The sequence below is a fragment of the Ochotona princeps genome, chromosome 19, assembly GCF_030435755.1.
Source record: "Ochotona princeps isolate mOchPri1 chromosome 19, mOchPri1.hap1, whole genome shotgun sequence".
In the NCBI taxonomy this organism is placed as follows: domain Eukaryota; kingdom Metazoa; phylum Chordata; class Mammalia; order Lagomorpha; family Ochotonidae; genus Ochotona; species Ochotona princeps.
In genome coordinates, this window is record NC_080850.1 from 31,333,455 (window position 1) to 31,353,034 (window position 19,580).

The window sequence follows — 19,580 nt, forward strand, 5'->3', positions numbered from 1 at the left end:
TTACTACGTCTTTCCGACTCACACGTCCCTTGCATTCAACATGACTGGGCTTGCAATACTGAGTCCGCAAGCCAGGTTTCTCCTATTAACGAAATATGTTACCACTGAGGCCAAACTACAGTAACCTACCGAATAGCAACAACAACAACAAAAAAAGAATGTGCTCATGGCAGCTACAAGAGGGGGCTATCACCCCTACCCTGTGAATCTAAGGAGTGCAGGACTTCCAGGTTTCATCTGTGACGTGGCTGAGTTCTCTGTTCTTCCCACATATCTAACACCTCAGCTTGTGAGTCACTACAGAAAAACCAAAAAACCCACAAAGACCACCGGCAGCTCGTCCTCCCCTCTCTTTCCGACCCCAAGAAGTCCCAGCTTCCTCGGCCTCCCCCCACCACGCAAGCCGCCAGCGCCATGCCCTCCTCGCGGGAGGCGGCCTCGGGCGCTGCCAGCACCAGCACCGCATTCCAGAAGCCCCGGGCGAGCGGCCTGCCTCGTGGCGAGGCCGAGGCGGCAAGGCCCGGCTGAGAGGAGGTGGTCTGGGCCTTCCGTTCCCGCCGCGAAGCCGCAGGGCCTCCAGGGCCGCCGAGGCCCGAGGACAGAGGCCTCGCCGCCATCTTTAAAGGCGTCCCTCACGCACACCGATAATTTTCACATATATACACACGCATTTCTGTCAGTATAAAAGGAGGCCGCACTGTCCCCGCGGACGGCCACGCCAACACAATCCGCTTGGCCCCAGGCGGGGCTGGTCCGCGTCCCGCATCATTACCCTGGCAGGCGGGAGGACAGTCCAGGCGCTGCGGGGAAGAGCCGGACGGCGCTGGCGCTCCACAGGAAGGAAGCAGAGGAGTTCGCGGGGCTCCCACGCGAGACCTCCGAGCCAGGCCGGCCCTGGGTGTCCGCGCCCGGCCGCCCGGCCGCCCGGCTGCCCGGCTGCCCGGCCGCACCAGCCGGCGGGGCCCAGCGGCCTTCTCCCGGAAGTGGCGGCTCGAGCGCGTGCGCACGCCCGGCCTGCAAAACGAGGCTCAGCTGTGGCAAGGGAACGAGGGCTACGGGTGCCGGAAGGCCTGGGCCTCGGACAACAGCGCCTTCTCCCCGGCCCGCAGGCCTCTCCGCACCCCTGGGGCTGCCGGGCCACTGGCTGGAGCTCGGTGTGAGTGGCAGCTGGCTGGAGTTGTGCTCACTGACCCGCCTGCCTGGAGCAAGGCTCTGCATGTTCGTGCCAGCTAAGTGTCAGGCCCGGTGGCATCCTTGGCGGCTTGGCTGCCAGTCACAGGCCCGTGGCCCTGGCTGAGGGCAGGGCTCGAGTGTGTCTTCCGAAGCGAAGGGTCGTCCCCGTCCAGGGTGGCGAGCCGGACCTCAATCCGCTCCAGGTCGTCAGAGCCCACCTTGATTTTCACCGACAGCAGGTGGATGTAGGTCTCATAACGGCTTTTCTGGGGGAAGCACGGAGAAGGGTCCGAGATAGAGTCAAAAGACAGACAACAATAAGGGAAAAAATGTACTTCATATGACTTTATATGTCCTTAATAAGACTTTTCACATTAATACCAAGGATTGCACCAGTCTAATAAAGCTAGTTAACTAATAACATTTAAAATCTAAATAACTGGCAGTGACTTCTTGATTTTTCTTGACACCAAATGCAGAGGCAAAATAAAAACAGACAAGTGGAACTTTATCAAAATGTTATATTTCTGTACATCAAAGGATATAAGCCAGTTAAAAGGCAGTTATGGGAGGAAATAGTTGCAAATCATATATCAGATAAGGGGCTAACATCCACAATATGCGAAGCACTGCTGGATCCAGTGTTGTAGCACAGTGCGTTAAGCCAACACTGTGGCACACAACAGCAGCATCCCAGTAGACTGGTTTCAGTCTCAGCTACTGGACGTCTAAGCCACTGCTGAGGCACTGAGAAGGTGGTGGAAGGTGGTCTGAATCATGAACCCCTGCAGCCCCCGTGGGAGACCAGAATGGAGTTCCTGGCTCCTGGCTTCAACATGGTCCAGCCTTAACTTGGGGGTGGGGGTGGACCATTTGAGGAGTGAACCAATACCCCACTCACCACCACATCTGTCTGTCTATATCGCTCTGCATTTCAAGTTTAAAAATGTCAAGGAAAAAAAACGAACTACAATTAGAAAAACAACCCAGTTTAAAAATGGGCAAAGAACTTGGATAAAGACTTCTCCAAAGAAGGTATACAAATAGCCAGCACATACACATGAAAAGATGTTCACCATCTCTAACCATGAGGGAAACTACATGTCCAAATGGCCAGGAGATAACACCTCCTACCCATTAGGATGACTACACAGAAAATATAAAACCAGAAAATAAGTGTAGGTGAAGATGCAGAGAAATTACAGTCCCCTGTGCTGCTGGTGAGAATGTAGAATATGCAGGCAAGGACATTGATGGTGGGCAACAGCAGGCAGGAGCTGGCCTCCCCCAGCCCACACACCCCGTGTCCCCCTGCACGCACCCCGCCAGCGGTCCCACCTCAAATGTGAGATAGTGCTCCTTCAGCCGGGCCTCCTCAGCCTCCTTGGACCTGATGCCCCTCTCCACTGCATGCTGCCTGTGCTCGGCCAGCTCTGCCGTCACCTGCCTCAGCTTGTTCTCATGGGACCGCAGCTGCTCCTCCTGTAAAAACCAACCCTGAGCTGTGATGCCCTACTCCGGCTGCCACTACAGCCAAGGGAACCTGAGGCCTGGCTAGGCTCACTGAGACCCCAGGAGAGCTCCTCACACCCTTCCCCTCCTACCCCTGGCTTCCATGGGCTTCCAGTCTCCCTGGCAAACCCCAGCAGGCCCAGCAGCTGGGAGCCCCTCACATCACATATGCCTGTAGACACCCCTGGCCCAGTCAACACCCCCAGGCATGCCAACCCTCCCAGGCAGAAACAGCCCTCTGGACCACATGTCCACATGTCCAGCCCTGCTCTGGCTCCATGTGACATACACATTCTGTCATACACCTGCTCAATACACAGGCATGATGGTGACAGAGCCAGACTCACATCCAAAAGCAGCTGGCAACACTGTCACTGATGGAGAAGTGCACACCCCTCCCAGCCCCACAGTACAGCCATGCCCCTTTGCACACCTTGGGCATGTGGGCACGTGGACATGTGCCTGTTGTGCCTGCACATGTACATGTGTGCCTTGCACTGCGCATGTATGTGGTTTATGCAGTGTAGGGGTTCTGGGTTGAAAGGGAGGCCACCAGAGAGAGCTCCATGTAGAGAGCCAGGGCAAGGTCAAGGAGGAAACAGGCCAGGGCTGACACAGACAGGAAGTTCCTGAGCCTGAGGACAGCCCTCCCTGCCTCACATTCTGGCCACCACTGACTCCTCACCAAGACAGCCCCAACTTCCTAGAGCACTGGTTTACTAAGGGTTATGTATACAGTCCTTCAAGACAGATGAGGCCAGCAAACGAGCACTGGATGAAGGGCCAGCCCAGGGTCACCTGCCCCTGGATTGCTATGAGCCAGTAGGGATACCTGCTCTTAGCAGAGAAGCAAGTACACACCACCCACCACAGCTCAGCCAGCTGCTGGTTGGATGGAAAACATCGCCTCTGCCCTGGGGTCCCTCCTTAGGAGTCTGAGTGGGGTCTGTAGCATGGGGTGGAGCATCTGGGTGGGGAGCAGCCATGGCAGGAACTAACCTGGCAGAGTCGTGTGGTGCAGGAGGGCAGCAAGGGCCGGCAGAACTTCTTCATGGAGCTGACAGCAGCTGGGAAGGCCGGGGCCGAGAAGATGGCGGCCACCAGGTTGATCCTCAGGATCCAGGACAGCATTTCTTCCTTGCTCCTGGGGATGACAGAGAGGGGAGGGTGGGGGTGTGGCTGGACAGGCCTGGGCGAGGCAGCATAGGCAAGGCTCCTCTGACCCAGCTCCTAGGACAGACCTGGATTTCATGTCAAAATAAACCTCCTGGGGCCAGAGCTCAGGGCAAGGGGCCCAGGTGGTCAGAGGAAGAGGGCCAAGGCTGGCTGCCCAACCTACCAGGCCTTACCCTGCGATGATGAGGCTCTGCCTGCCTACAACCCTCCTCTCTCATCTGACATGTGAGAGACATGGTTGTCTCAGGGGCAGGGAGCAGGGGAGTGGGAGGAGGGCCTTAGAAGTCAAGTGCAGGGCAAACATTCCCAAGTAGCCCTACACTGAAGCTGAAGGTGATTGTAAAGTACACGCCGGCCATGGCAGGGCTCCTCAAGGCACAGTTGCGGGACTATCCCAGAGTCCCAGAGTCAGCAGCCATAAGACAAGGCCCAGGAGATGCTGGTTCCAACTTGCTTCTACAAGCCACTGAGGGGCTGCACTGTGGGACTCCTGATGATGGACACACTCACTCCATGACTGAAAGGCAGGTGGGTGGGGGAACCAGGGCTCTATTCCAAGGAGGGGAAGAGGTGGTATGGGGTGCAGGCTGCAGGGTAGGGGACCTGGGGGCCACAGCACCCACTCACGGGGCCTGGAAGAGGAAGACCCTCCAGTCAGCCGTCTTCAGCTTCAGCACGTGGGACTTCTTGCTGTAGTCGGAGGCCCTGGTGGCCAGGGCATGGTGCACACGGATGGCATTCTTCAGGTCACCCTCTGACAGAGCTTTGTCAGGCCTGTATTCATCCTGGCCAGGACCCAGAAGCACACCCCTGTCACTGTTACCATCACCAAGAGGCTGGCTTCCTGGCCCACACTCCCCACCCACACGGCCTACCCTCTCACCCTCCTCTTTCTCTCCCTCCCTGTCTTAGTTCCTGTTGCTGGGCCACCTCAGTCACCCTAATGAGAATTCCCCAGGCAGGCTCCCTGGATCCCCAGCTGTCCCTGTTTAGGCCTCACACTGGCAGCCCACTGAGCCACTGGGTATTTTAAACACCCTCACCTCCCCTCAAAACCTACAACGCCCCAAATGAGTCAAACCTGAGTCAGGCTCTACCAGGGAAATTTTCAGTAGCCACCGGGTACAGGGCCCTCAGGTACCGCGGGGACCAAGGTGGGCCCTCCTGGGTAGAGGCCCAGGATGGGCCCTTACCTTCTGTAGGTATAAGATGGTCCCTTTGAGCACTGCGTAGAACTTCTTCCAGCCTCGCCTCCCACGGGGTGCTGCAGAGGAGGGCAGGAGAATGTGGCTGCAACCACCTGCTCCAGTATGTCGACCATGCCTCCCCCGTGTGGGCATAATCCCCAAAGGAATGGCCAGCAGGTGGATCCCCTGCGTGCCAACATCCCTCCCCATGCTCTTTCCCCAGCCTGATACCCACTCCTCTTGCCATCCATGTCCGCGTGGGTCTTCCGGGTGAGCACGCCATGCTTATAGGTGGTGGCACTAAGTGCCTGGGGGACATCCAGGAAAGGGTTGCCACCATCCAGGATCCGAGTCACTTTCTTCGTGCCTGTCCCAAACTTGTCATCCACCAGCTCAGACAGGGACTTCCTCAGTTCGTCCTCATCACTAGGAAAGCACTAGGCCTGTGCACCACCTCCAAGGAGGCCTCAGGCCCATAACCCCAGGGCCTCTCTCACCAACCATAGCTCTGGTAGCCAGGGCCAGAGGTAAACAGCAGCCCCCAAGAGGCAGAGACGAGAAAGTTCCAATTTCAACGGCAGACCCAGCTCCCCAACCCCTCCCCACAGTCTTCAGTTCTGACTCCTGACCACTGATTTCCTCTTTTTTTTTTTTTTTTTTTTTGCCTCCAAGATCACAAACTTGGAGACTTCACTATTTCTAGGGCTCATCTCACTCGTCCTTCTCCATCCAGCCCTGAGATCCCAGCCCAGGGGCATTAATACAAAGCCAGACCAATGCTGAGCACAAACCCCACCAACAGGGATGAGCATTCAGCCTAGCAGCTGGGACACCTGCATTGCAAGTGAGGGCGCCCAAGTCCCACATCCAACACCATTCCTGGGGAACAACAAGTCGTAGTCTGAGTGACTGAGTCCCTGCCATCCATGTAGGAGACCAGGACTGAGTTTCTACTCATTGTAGCTTGGGGGAGGCAATGAACTAGTGAATGGGATCTATTAATCTATCTCTTTGTTAAAATAAATAATAATAAATAAATAAAACAAAGTAAGAAACTACCAACATGCTATCAGAGGGCAGGTCAGTAGGAGAGGCCCCTAGAGCCTGGCTCCCATGGGAGCCCTGGTAGAAGAGGCTCAGCTCTCTGTGATGGGGTTGGGGCTCCTGACAATCCCTACCTAGGACTTCCACACAGATTTGAAAGTATAGCTGCCCTCGGGAGCACAGCTGGGAGAGACTCCCTCACATTCTCTCCAACCAGCAAGCTCACTATGCCTCCTTCCAGAAGGCAGCACCTCCACATGCACTGTCAGGGGGCTGTCTTCGCATTAACAATAGCAGGCCCCAGCCTTACAAGTTCCTATTCTCTGGGTTATAGGGGCCCTGTGCCTCCCATCTGCCTACCTCCCAAAGGGGAAGGAGCTGTCATGATCGGTAAGTGTGGCAGTATGCCAGTACAGAAAGCCAACTGTGGGTATCCAAGCAGTATAAACTTTGCACACTTCTATACGGACAGAACCTAAAGGGATCCTCCTCAACACTGATGCTAATCTGCTGAACAGGCTTTGTCAGGGCTCGGGGCTGGCAGAAATCAGCACCATGGAGAGGGGTCAGTCACTAACCCCACCCTGGCCATGCCCCTCCCAGGAATGCAGTCAGTCGGAAATTGTGCCCCTCAGCACTACTCACATGGCCCATTCCAGCTTTTCATTCTTGATGGAATTGTACAGGGACTGGAAGAGGGGGAAAAGAGGGGTTCAGATGAAGAGTCTCCATCAATGTGGATGCTGTGAACCTTTTAACCAATAGATTACACAGGATGAGTGATACTTTATATGATCTTTAATGCCTGTCTTACCTAGAAAACTAAGCTTCACAAGGTCAAGAGATATTTATCTTGCCCACCACTGAATCTTGAGTGCATAATCCAGAGATCAACATATAGAACCTAATAAATGGATGGAGTGATGAATTCTGGAACGGATAGGAAGAGATGGGTTGGGAATGGGTGCAGAAGCAGGCAGGTATGGGTGAAGAGGGATGGAGGATGTGAGGGATACTTAGAAGCATATGGGTGCCTCTATGGGTGAAGGTATAGGGCAGATGGATAAACGATAGGATGACTGAGGGGTAGGTGTGAGGATGACTGGGTGGGTAAATTAATGGGCAGGGGGCAGAGGTTTAGAAATGGGTAGGTGGAAAGGTGGTGAATAGATGTGGAGTATAACAAGGGAGTGTCTGGGACTCTTATGGTGTATGTGTAGTGACTAGGTGAATAGTTAACACACAGGGAGCATGCAGAGGTATTACAGTTCAAACAGGATAGGACTCCCCAAACTCATATGAATATTTAGATTCCAGCATCTGATGTTAAGGCTACTGGATTTAGAGAGGAGGCTTCATCCAGTTACAAGATGAAGGTGGGGAAGTGTTTGAGCTCGAATTAAGTTGTTGGGGTAGAACTCTGTGATCAACTCATGATAGTGTTAACAGAGGCACACACACACAGGTACAGAGGAAGAGTGTGATTCTTGTCTGTCTCTCTGCATCTTCCCTCTGCATGCATTGTGCCATGGGCCACCCTCATCTGATGCCAGACTGATGGTGTTATCCAGTCTTGGGCTGTAATGCTCCAAAACTATAAGCTGAAACAAACCTTCATTCATAAAGTAACTTCTTTTGGGTCTTTTAGCTAAAGTAATTAAAAGCTGATTAATACATGGGTGATGCTTGGAGTGCATGTGTGGGTGATGAGTAGGTAGGTATAGGGTAGGTGAATGACTGTGTGCCTTAGTAGATGGATGGACCGATGGCTACCTGGGAGGATGAGTGAACAAATGGAGGATGAGTAGATGGTATACAGTAGTAATATATATTTACTTCCAAACTGTTGTTCAATAGATTCATTATTCAACATCCTCCTGATACTGCCAGGTCTTTCAAACCCATGATCTAAAAATGAACTCACCATCTGTCACCTCAAAACCTGCATTTCTTCCTCCAAAGAAGAAAACTGACCACATTGAGAGGGTCATAATTCCACCTGTGCTTCCTCTTCAAAAGAAAACTGGATTTCCTTAATCTCTGGTGGTGCTGGAGGAATGAGTGGGATTTTCCCTTTGGAGGTGGTGATGATGAAGGTGGGGTGATGGGTGGCAACTCTGACAACTGGGGTCAGTGAGGTCTGTCACCTGGACCACAGTGATCATGGGCACTAAAAGTAAGTCTTAAAAGCCTGCATACTCCAGGGTGGACTAAACTCTCCAGAGAAGTCACATGTTGAACTAGATGGCTTGGCCCCAGTAGGAGGAGTCTGGGATGGCAGGTTAATGAGCCAGAGACCCCTCTCCTCTCCATCACCCCAGGCATGGGAGATAGCAGGTGGTACCTTCAGCAGATCTTTGGCAAAGTCTTGGCCATCGTTCAGCTGGTCCAGGTTGGCAATGAATTGCTGACAAGACATCTTCTTACCGATATTCTGTAATAGAGAAACGATTCTACCTGAGAGAAGCAAAGGTAGCTGCTGTCACCCCCACACCTGCCCCTCCCAGCCAGCCACAGGAAGGCAGCATCAAGGGAAATAAGGAAAGTAAAAACCACCTGGATTTGCCTCCACACATTTACAAAACCTCTCTCCCATATTCAAGATCCTAAATGATTGTCAAGCAACATAAGTGACTGTGGTTCCACTTAACCCTAAGGAAGGAATCTAGCTTGGAAGAACTGTAATATCAGCCATTCAACAGACGCATGCCATACCCCAGTTATTATCCTTGACACCTGTTATCTCCTTCTCACCAGAGAAGGGGAGATGGGTGGCTTTACTATTTCCATTTGACAGGTAAGGAAACAGGTGCAGGAAGGTGAAATGAGGTCCCCATGGTCACACAACAAGGAAGTGGAAGGGCCAAGTGTGTGGGACACAAAACCCATGCTCTCACCCACTACTCCATGGTTAACTCTGCAAGGTCACTCAACACCAGGCTGCTTGGCTCCTGAGCCGAAGCTCTGTATTCTGCCACACCTGTCTCACCCTCTCACCTGAACAGAAGAGCGGCAAGACCTCCAAGAGGTAGGTGAAGTGAGGGAGAGTTTAGCCTTAGGAGAGTCAAAAAGCAGTTTCCACCAACACACATGAGTACCTGATGCCAGGCGGCACTGGGACAAAGGAGATCCATGTGTGTGGCTTCCCTCCTGCAAGCAAAACGAAGAACTGGCAATAGCTGTGACCCCCGGCTCCACCTTCTTTCCTTAGAGTACTCTGCTCTCCTTGGAGTGTCTACATTTGGGGAGACACTGGGCGCTGTTTCATCTTTGGGAGGTTTAGTGGGTTTGGATTTTCTAAAAATAGTGTGGCCCAGGACTCACCCCTAGAACCCTGGCATCTCTTGAGATGGGAATGCATACTCTTCCAAAAAGCCTTTTGTAACCAAACATGCTTATTTACATTTCTGTCTTTAGCCTGCTTGGGTGTGTTGAAGATCTCCAAAGGGGGTTTTATGTACAGTCCCTGAATGTTTTGAACTTGGCACCATTTTAACAAAGAGACAATGTATTAACACTAGATGGGACATTCCTAAACTACATAAATCATTTGAAAAAAAAAAAATAAGGTTACGAGGCTTCAAACAGGGCTTACAAGCACCTTCTCCAAAGGGTTAAGGAGAAAAGATTCTGTATGTGCCTTGATATAAGTATGTTTCATGTGTTTATGTATATTTTCAGTTACATATCCATGTGTTCATGTGTATAAGTACATGACTGTGTGTGTGTGTGTGTGTGTGTGTGTGTGTGTGTGTGTGTGTGTGTGTGGTAGAAAAGCAAAACATCAATGTTGTAACCTTGTTTTTGTATTCCACACACACTGCACACACTGAATGTTTGCCAGGTTAGATTTCCAGTCCTGATGATGACAGACAATCTTGTCGCAAATGAACCTTCCCAGAAGAAACAACTGAAGGTTAAAATACACACAAACACATCAATGAAGCATTGGCATGAAGGCACTGGAGAAACAGCAAAGAGTCAAGGACTTCAAGAGTGAAGACCCTACGAGGGGAGGGAGGGGGACATAAAGAGGAGATGCCACCCAGATCAACCTTCCTCCCTGATGTACCTGTCAGCCAAACTGTGGGGCCTCCCAGCAGTGTACTGGGACTGGACAAAAAGAATTAGAGGTCCCAGCATGGTAGCCTAGTGGCTAAAGACCTCGCCTAGCACATACTGGGCTCCCATATGGGTACCAATCTATGTCCCAAGGGCCTTGGCCTTGCTTTCCATCCAGCTCCCTGCACGTGGCCTGGAAAAGTAGTCAAGGATGGCCCAAAGCCTTGGGACCCTGCACCTGCACCCATGTGGAAGACCCAGAAGAATCTCCTGGCTCCTGGTTTCAGATAGGCTCAGCTTTGGCTGTGCCATTGCAGCCACTTAGGGAGTGAATCAGCAGACAGCAGATCTTTCTCTCTGTCTCTCCTCCTCTATATATATCTAACTTTCCAATAAAAATAAATAAGAAATCTTTAAAAAAAAGAATTAGAGTTCAGGGAACACCAAGGATGGGGGGTTCTGGGGAACACCCCCATGGTGCTGCAACAAAAGATGGGAGATTTGAAATGAAAAGCAAGTTCTTTGCTTGGAAAGTTAGCCCAGATGGAAACCCTGAGAAGCAGGAACAAATAAAGAGTAATAGAAAGAGGGAGTAACTCTAAATGATTATTGGTTCATTGAATATTGATTGTGTAGAACAATGCTCAAGTTTTCCAGGAAATAAAATAGAGACATAAGAATTTGAGTGTGAGCTCAAAGGGCAGTAAGTGCACCTGAAGTGTTTTAAAGCATTTCATCACCCAGGAAGTGGCAGAGGTACTTTAATTAATCAGAGATGCCTATTGTAAACCATCAAAAGGAATTCTTAAAGAATGTGCAAAGAACCAACTAATAGCAAGAGAAAATAAGAACTTAAATAATCCAAAAGAAGGCAAGAAAGGAAAGGAAAACGAATACAGAATAGTCAAAGAGAAAACAAGTAGTAGCCTGGGATATTTAAATTTCATGATTTATTAAATAATTAAATCAAATGATATAATATTTGATTTTTAATAAATATATGAGACACACCTTAAATATAAAGAAACAAATCGTGGAGGCAAAAAGGCAGAAAACAATACAGCACGCAAACACTAACTGAAACAGTCCCGCTGAAACAGATAATATCTGAAAAACAGATTTGAAGGCAAGAAGCATTACTAGATTTAAAGACAGACGTTTTCATGATGAAAGATCAATTCACCAGAAAGCATAATCATCCTAAATCTAGATAATGCCAAATAACATACTCTCAGAATATACAGGACAAATTTTACAGAACCATGAGCAGAACCATTCACAACCTGGTTGGAGAGTGTAACACTCTGTCAGTAACAAAAGAACAAGCAGACAAAAAATCACCAAGAACAGAGGCCAGTGCTGTAGCACAGCATGAAAAGCTACCACCTGCAACACTGGCATCCCAACTGAGCACTGATGTGAGTCCCAGCTTCCGACTAACATGCCTGGGGAGGCAGCAGAAGATGGCCCAAGCATTGGGCCCTTGTATCAACACAGCAGACTCAGAAGGAGTTCCTGGCTTCTATCTTTAGCCTGATCTAGCCCCAGCAATTGTGGACACTGGGGGAGTGAACCAGCAGAAAAGATTCTCTCTCTCTTTTCAATCAAATAAATCCTTTAAATTAGCAAGAATACTAATTATATGCCAAGAAATTAGACAATTAATACAGCTTTAGAAACAGACTACCAAAACACTAGCATCCCATGTGGGTATCAGTTCAAGTCCCAGCAGCTCCACTTCTAGTCTAGTTCCTTGCTAATGCACCTGGGAAACCAATGGAATATGGTCCAACTGCTTCGACCTCTGCTCCCACATGGGAGACCCAGAAGAAGCTCCTGGCTCCTGCCTTTGGCTGGCTTAGCTTCTGGCCATTGCGGCCATTTGGGAAGTGAATGAGCAGATACAAATCTCTCTAACTCTGGCTGTCAAATAAATAAATATTTTTAAAATGAGCCACTGGCAGAAGAGTATATATACAGACAACAGAATCAAGTTTTAAGATTCCAGAAATAAACTTGTACATTATGTTCAACCACCTGGCAGAGAAAGAATATTCCCTCCAACAAGTGGTACTAGGACAATAGATATTCACATGCAAAAGGAAAAAACTGGTGATTTACCTCATACAATAATTACCTCAAAATGGAAGAAAGACCAAAAGCTAAGAGCCAAAACCATTAAACTCTTAGAACATAAAGTCACACCTTTTTAATCTTGTATTTGGTGAAAATTGTTTGTATATGACACCAAAAGCGCAACAAACTGAAGAAAAAGACCAACTGGACTTCACAAAAATTTGAAACTTTTGCTGTTATCAAAGGCTAACCTGCAGAATGAGAAATATTTGCAGACTATGTATATGATAAAGGTCTAGTATCTAGAATACACAAAGAAATCTTAGAATGCAACAAATGGCCAGCAAGCCATAGTCAACATCACCAATCATAAAAAAAAAAAAAAAGTCAATCAAGGCCACAAAGCTATTTCACATAGAATGGCTGTCATTTAAACAAAAAAAGAAAAAGAGTTGGCAAAAATGTGAAGTGGGACCCTGTTCCCTGCTGATGGGAATATAAAACCATTCAGCCACTATGGGAAACAGTTTGGCAGTTTCTCAAAAAGTTACATGTGTAATTATCATGTGATGTAGCAAGTCTACCCTGGGTATACAGCCAAAAGAACCAAACAGACACTCAAACAGAACCTTTTACACAAATGTTCATAGCAGCCCCTACTTCAAATAATTCAAATAAATGGATATACAAGATGCAACATGTCCATGTGATAGAATATTATTTAGCCATAAACAATTAAATACTGACAGATACTGCAACATAGATAAACCTTGAAAACATTATGCCACATGTAAAAAGTTAAACATAATGGACCACATGCTGTGTGATTCCATGTGTATGAAATCTCAACAGTAGACAAGCCCACAGAGACAGAGGCCAATCCACACTTCCCAGGGGCTGCAAGGAGGAGGTGAGGGGCATGGCAGCTGAGAGGCACCAGGCTTCCTTCCAGGTTGAGAACAAGTTCCAGGACTAGGCCGTGTGGTGGTTACATACCACTGTAGACACCCTTCTATGCCACTTATGGCACTAAAATTATACCTTCACATGGAGTGGGGAAACCTATCTTCTTCTAAGGGCCATTGGATATTTATAATATCATGCACTGTTGACACAAAAGTATCAACTTAGAAAGCAGCCTGCTGTAGGGTATGTTAAATTTCAAGTCCCGCCTGCAGCTGCTTTGGCAGGATCAAACCAAACGATTTTGCGGGTCTTATATGGCCTATGAGCCGGACATTCCCAAGCCCTGTAAATGACTAAAAGAGTCCATTATAAGCTGTACATTTGTAACCACAACAAAATGTATCAGTGAGGATACAGAACCTCCCAACACAAAGTACCCAACGTCCCTGGCATGTAAAATAGCATAACCAAGTACTGCATACTTGGTTTCTAGTCAACATGAAACATTTATTCAAATTGATTGCTCCCTTGACCAGAAAAGCAAGACTCAATAAATTACAAAGAAGTGAATTTACACTAGATATGCAACTGCTTTAGAGCACAATGATAATGAGGATGATGGTGACAGCCAGGTGAAAGCCACATGCCCCAGTCACTGCCTAACCATGGAGGAGCCACGATGCGTAACCTGAATGCCCACTTTCTCCCTTCCCTGCACCCTGCCACTCAGTCACCTTGGTATGCAGATTTTTCTTCCTACCTGTAGCTCCAGGCACAAACAAGTCACAACCAGCCTAGTCAAGCCCCTCTCAGGCCAGGTGATCACCTCCAGAAGCCCATTTCCAGGCCCTGGGCAGAGTGCTTAGCACGTGCTGTGAACACCTCACAGGGATACTGAGGATTGCTCAGGTCACTAACTTGCCTCTGGCCACACAGCCAGCCACAGAGATCCCCTGCTCCAGAGCCGCAAACAACGGGGACCCAAGCAGAGAGCCTCCTCTCTGTGGGCTCAGCTGGGCCCTGCCCACTTCTGCTCTGTGAAGTGCCACTGTCTCTCCCAGTTGTGGCATCAGCATGGAAATGGGACAGGGTACTCTCCTCCTGCGGGGCTCCCCAAGCACTGACTGGCACTCTCCTCATAGGGAGGGACACTCAGGGCTGGATCCAGCAGGGACAGGGCCTGAGGCTGTCCTCAGGCTGCTGGTGGGAGAGGCACGGCTCAGTAACACCTGCTCTCAAGGCACCCTGTTTTACACTCAGGCTGTGGTGTAGGCAGACTCAGGCAAAGGTGTCATGCATCGGTTCTTCCTGCTTAGGGCACCAAGGTCCCAGCCCTCCCGGGCCAGGTGCCCTGCCTGTGCCCAGCTCCTCTTCTTACCCATGCGCAGGCTGTAGTCAGCCTGTGACCTACATGCTGTTGACCCTCCAAGGGTCCACAGCATCAATTACAAAAGCTAGTGCTGTTCTTACACCATAATATCACTCCTGACAAACGCCTCACTGGAACCTGACCCTGACCCTTGGCCTTGTGTACTGTTAGCTCTCAGTCCTTTCCCCACCCTCTTGCCATGAGAGATGCCAAAGCTGAGAAAAGGAAAGGCTCTATGACTTGTCCAGGGTCACACAGTTTTTACATACAGGCAGGAGTCGGAACAAAAGTCAGTGCTGTTCCATCTCTTCCTTCCAGCCCCTACTCCCTAGCCTTCACTGATTAACTCTGAAACCAGACACACTGGCCTGATGTCCCCTGATTCACCAAGACACCCCGAGTCCAACAGTGGGTATGGCCACCCCTCAGTGAGCAATGATGGGGCATGATCAAGCAAGACACCATGGAGGACGCAGAAGTGTGACATGGAGATGGGGGTCCAGGCACACAGGGCATGCAGGCCACCAGCTACACTTACCACCTGCAGGGGTAGGAGAGCCCAGAGGGGGTCCCGGAGCAAACAGAAGAGAAAAGGAGGGGTTGTTGAGCCGGGAGAAGCAATGAGGGTCAGAGCCAGCATCACACCCTGCCTCACACTCCACCCTATTCTCATTGACCTGGTGGGTGTGATGAGATCGCTTCTTGGGGGAACCCAGTACTTGCTTGGCAGGGGCTACTTGGTGCTTGTGGAAAAGGGATGAAAACGGCAAGTTCTGGCAGGGACTGGCCTAGTGGTACACACCTCCTTAGCACCTCCCAAACTCCCAGGGGCCTTGATCATGCTCACTGCCCTGCAGAGGGGCCCAAGACCCAGACAGATCTCAAAGTGGGTACATCTATGACAAGGCCAGTTCCAGAAGTCAGCTTGCCCAACTGCTGGAAGAAACGTGGTCACTGGTGAAGCAGGCTGAGGCAGGGGTTGGGAGAAGGGCTGGCCCTTGGGCACCCCAAAGGGGCCATGAGGGGACAGGCACCGCAACCCCCGACTCACGTGGCCATGCAGATCCGTGTTGAGCAGCATCAGTGCACAGGTGAGTGTGTGGATCCCATCTAAACCAGAGACATTGGCATCCTCAGTGTGAGCATCGGCCCGCTGTCACCCCAGTTCCCCATCTTCCTGGGGCCAGCCTGGAGGCCTTGCAGACCCACCTCACCCTCCCACCCTCCCACCTCACCCTCCCACTGCCGTGCCAGAGAGAACCTGCCCGCCCCCACCCAGTGTAGCCCAACCCAAGCCTCAGACACAGCAATAGATTCGGACCTGGACCCTGTTAGCACTGGTCAGTCCCAGGCCTGGGACCTGAGTTCACCCACAGGACAAGCCTTGACCCCAACCCAGTCCCAGGAATCACGGTGACCAGGAGATGAAAGCCAGAAGGACTACAGCCCCCAGGATGGTTGACCTCCAGGCCCAGGGGCAAACCCATCCACGTGCTACCTATTCATCTGGCATTACAAGCCTACTGTATGCCAGAGAGAACAGATGAGCTGGGCACAGCAGGAGGACAAGGGAAGGGCAGCGGGACAGGAGGCATACCTTCCGAGGTGCTATCGTCGGGGTTGCACTGGCAATATCGGCGGGAGAAGTGTGTCAGGACCCGCTCCCGCTCTTGTGTCTCTCCCATCAGAGGGAAGGCCTTCAGGAAGTTTCTGGTAGGGAAATCCAGGTTGCTGAGGGCTTCTTGGGGCTCCTAAGTCTCACCCAAGGTAGCAGCCACACACACACACAGGGGGCCCAGGGCCCAGCACCCTGGCATCTGGTTCAGGGCACCCCTTCGGGCTCAGGGAGATGCCTGGCTCCCAGAAGGCCTCTAGAGTGCTGAGACTAGGGGGCCTGACAGACTTCAGTTTCAGCCCTCCCCACCCTCCCCGTGCACACTGAAAAGAACAAAGATGGGGGTGTGCAAGGGTGTATATTTGACACATTTGTTAAGGTGTCACTTGGAACACCTGCACAGCAGCCCCACTTCCAGTTTCAGTTTCCTACTAACACACACGGACATCGAAAGATGATAGGTCAGGTTCATGTATCCCTGTTACCCAGAAGGGAGGCCAGGCTAAGTTCTAGGCACCTGACTTCAGCCTTGTCCAGCCCCAGCTGTTGTGAGCATTTGGGGAATGAAGCAGCAGGTGATCTCTCTCTCTCTCTCTCTCTCTCTCTCTCTCTCTCTCTCTTTCTCTCTCTCTCACTTTCAAACAAATTAAATAAATACATTTTTTTCAAAAATGACTAAGCATGCAAATCACCAGGATGCATGATTTTTTACAAAAAGGTGAGGAGCAGACATTTGGTGCAGCCATTAAGTCACCCACATCCCATACTGGAATGCCTGGGTTGAAGGCCCAGCTCTGCTTCTGGCCCCTTGCTTCCTGCTAATGTACTCCCTGGAGGCAGCAACTGATGGCTCAAGAACTCAGCTCCCTGTCACCCACATGGGAGACCTGGATTGAATCCAGGACTCTTAACTTTGGTATAACCCAGCCTCAACTATCTATCAGAGGAATCTGGGGAGTAAACCAACAGAAAAAAACTTCTATCCTCAGCATACATATTATTTATCATTAAAAAGAAAAAAGAAGAAGAGGAAGATTTATTTGAAAGGAGAGTTACACAGCAAGAAAAGGGGGAAGACAGACCAACTGATCTTCCAATCACTGGTCTCCTCCCCAAATGCCTAGAATGGCCAGATCTGGGCTTCCTCCAGGTTTCCCACATGAGTGCAGGGGCCCAAGGCCTTGGGCCACCTCTGCTGCTTTCGCAGGCACATTAGTGAGGAGCTGGATCGGATGTGGAGCAGCCAAGTCTCAGGCAACACCCAGTCGGATGCTGTGTTGCAGGCAGTGGTTCTACTGGCTATGCTACGGCACTGGTCCCTTTTTTATCTTACATCTTTCTTTGCCTTGCAAGTAAACAAATTTTTCAAGTGTCTAGAAACATATGCAATAGAAACAGGTAAATTAGATGGCGCAAATTTTGGAGTTAGCAAAGATTTTACTACAATTACGCTCAAGAAAGGGTGGGAGTGGAAATGACATTGTGATAGAGCAGGTTCAGCCTCTACCTGTAACACAAGTATCCCATAAAGACATGAGTTCAAGATCCAGCTGCTCCACTTCCAATCCTGCTCCCTGCTAATGAACCTAGGAAAGCAGCAAAAGATGGCTCAAGTGCATGGGCCCTGCACTCCTGTGGGATACCTGGAAGAAGCTCCTAGCTCCTGGCCCTGACCTGGTCTACCACCAGCTTCTGTTGCCATTTGGGGAATGAACTAGTAGATGGAAGATCTCTCTTTCTCTGTATCCCTTCCTCTCTCCATGTAACCGACTTCCAAATAAATAGATAAACCGAAGTGTGTGTGTGGGGGGGAGGAATAGGGAAAATGAGTGAAAAGGCAAGAAATTCTGACAAATCAGAATCCTCTTCTTAAATTTTAATGAAACACGTAGCAGAAGCGGCTCGTATTGTGGCATAGAAAGAAGGACCCCATCCACAATACCAACATCCCACTTAGACACCAGTCTGTGTCCCAACCACTCCACTTCCCATTTAGCTCCCTGCTGATGTGCCCAGGAGGACAGTGCACATGCTTGGGCTCCTGCACCCATGTGGAGCATCCAGAGGAAGCTCCTGGCTTCTGGCTTTGCCCCACTTCAGCCCCAGTAATGTGGCCATGTAGAGTGAACCAGCAGATAGAAGATCTCTGACTCTCCCTCCTTCTGTCTAACTCAACCTTTTAAATTAATAGATAAAAATATTTAAAAACAAAAGAAACTAAAAACCTAATATATTGGTTTAGCGGGTTATTAAGCACAGGAAAAAGAAAAGTGAACTGAAATCAGTGTCAACAGAAAACAGCCCACCTGAAGCACAGATCGAACTATGGAAACCACAGTTTTTTAAAGTGTTAGAGATATCAGGGACACAAAACAAGGTTGGAGGGACATGGGCACCCACCCACCAGCCCAGCATGCATTATCTGTCCTTTGTGGGGCTGGACCTTGTGTTCCCATTGCCCATCCCTGCCTCTCACCTCCATGAGAGCCTCACGGACCCTGGGTTGCATTCACCCATTCTCCCTATCCTGCTCCCTGGGCCCTGCACAGTTCCAGCTCCCTTGTGGGTGACTGGCTGTGTATGTGTATGTTTGGGGGATGTTCCTCCCTCATCCCAAACGCCAGGCAGCCCTGAGATCAACTCCACTTTACTATTTCTTCCCTCAGGGACTGGGCAGGGGGTGTCTCTCTCCCTTCTTGGCCCATGCGAAATACAGGAAAGACAGAGCCCACCTTACGGGAGTGCTAGGAAGACACGGGAAGCTAATGTACCCAGACGCCCAGCATCAGGCTGGCCAAGGCATCCAGAACACACAGGTCCTTTGCTATCTTTCTTCCCCGAAAAGGGTTCTTATATTTCCACCCTCACAGCCCATCCCACAGCCTCATCAGAGAGGTCAAGACACTGGCCCAAGGCAGCACAGTGGGCATGAAACAGACAGTCGAAGGCTGCTCATGCCACCTGTGGGTGCTGACCCACCCTAGCCCCACTGACCTGAGTGCACGGTCCAAAGTCAGGCCTGAGAAGTCGAAGAAACTGAGGTACTCCCCAGCTACCAGCCTGCTGAAGTCATTGCTGCCAGGAGAGCAGAGTAGGTATCCATTAGAAGCAGTGTCCAACCCAAGAGGACACAGCAATGGGAAGTGTCAGGGGACCGGGTCCCCGAGAACCACAACCACCCATCTAGATCTCACAACCCCCAGACTGCCTCCCCTAGTCAGGATCTGACAGCTCAACTGTAGGCTGAGGGCCAGAAAGGCTTCCTAGAGGAGGTGGAGTTCCAGCCAACACAGAAAACTAGGACTCATCACAGGTAAGAGGGTCTAGGACACTCCCCAGCAGAGGAATCTGCCCAACATGTCCAAGAGCAGCCAGCAGGGCCAGGGGGTCCGAGGCTGCAGAGCAGGTGTGGGGTAGCAGGAGATGAAGCGGGACCAGAGCCTGTGGGCCAGCTAGGGGG

The 19,580-nt window shown here is 50.5% G+C and overlaps 1 protein-coding gene across 2 annotated transcripts in view; it reads right to left on the reverse strand.

The window, feature by feature from the left end:
• Window positions 1-957: 957 nt before the first annotated feature.
• PSD2 (pleckstrin and Sec7 domain containing 2) overlaps window positions 958-19,580 on the reverse strand; it is a 73,700-nt gene continuing 55,077 nt past the window's right edge. For both annotated transcript variants that reach the window (XM_058677744.1, XM_058677745.1), the window contains exons 5-15: window positions 19,115-19,195; window positions 16,103-16,215; window positions 15,557-15,615; window positions 8,437-8,526; window positions 6,738-6,781; window positions 5,284-5,474; window positions 5,055-5,125; window positions 4,489-4,646; window positions 3,685-3,829; window positions 2,512-2,655; window positions 958-1,439 (exon numbers count right to left, since the gene is read on the reverse strand). In XM_058677744.1, the coding sequence (XP_058533727.1) occupies window positions 1,230-1,439; window positions 2,512-2,655; window positions 3,685-3,829; window positions 4,489-4,646; window positions 5,055-5,125; window positions 5,284-5,474; window positions 6,738-6,781; window positions 8,437-8,526; window positions 15,557-15,615; window positions 16,103-16,215; window positions 19,115-19,195 (1,306 nt within the window). In that variant the 3' untranslated portion in view covers window positions 958-1,229. The remainder of the gene's footprint in view (window positions 1,440-2,511; window positions 2,656-3,684; window positions 3,830-4,488; window positions 4,647-5,054; window positions 5,126-5,283; window positions 5,475-6,737; window positions 6,782-8,436; window positions 8,527-15,556; window positions 15,616-16,102; window positions 16,216-19,114; window positions 19,196-19,580) is intronic.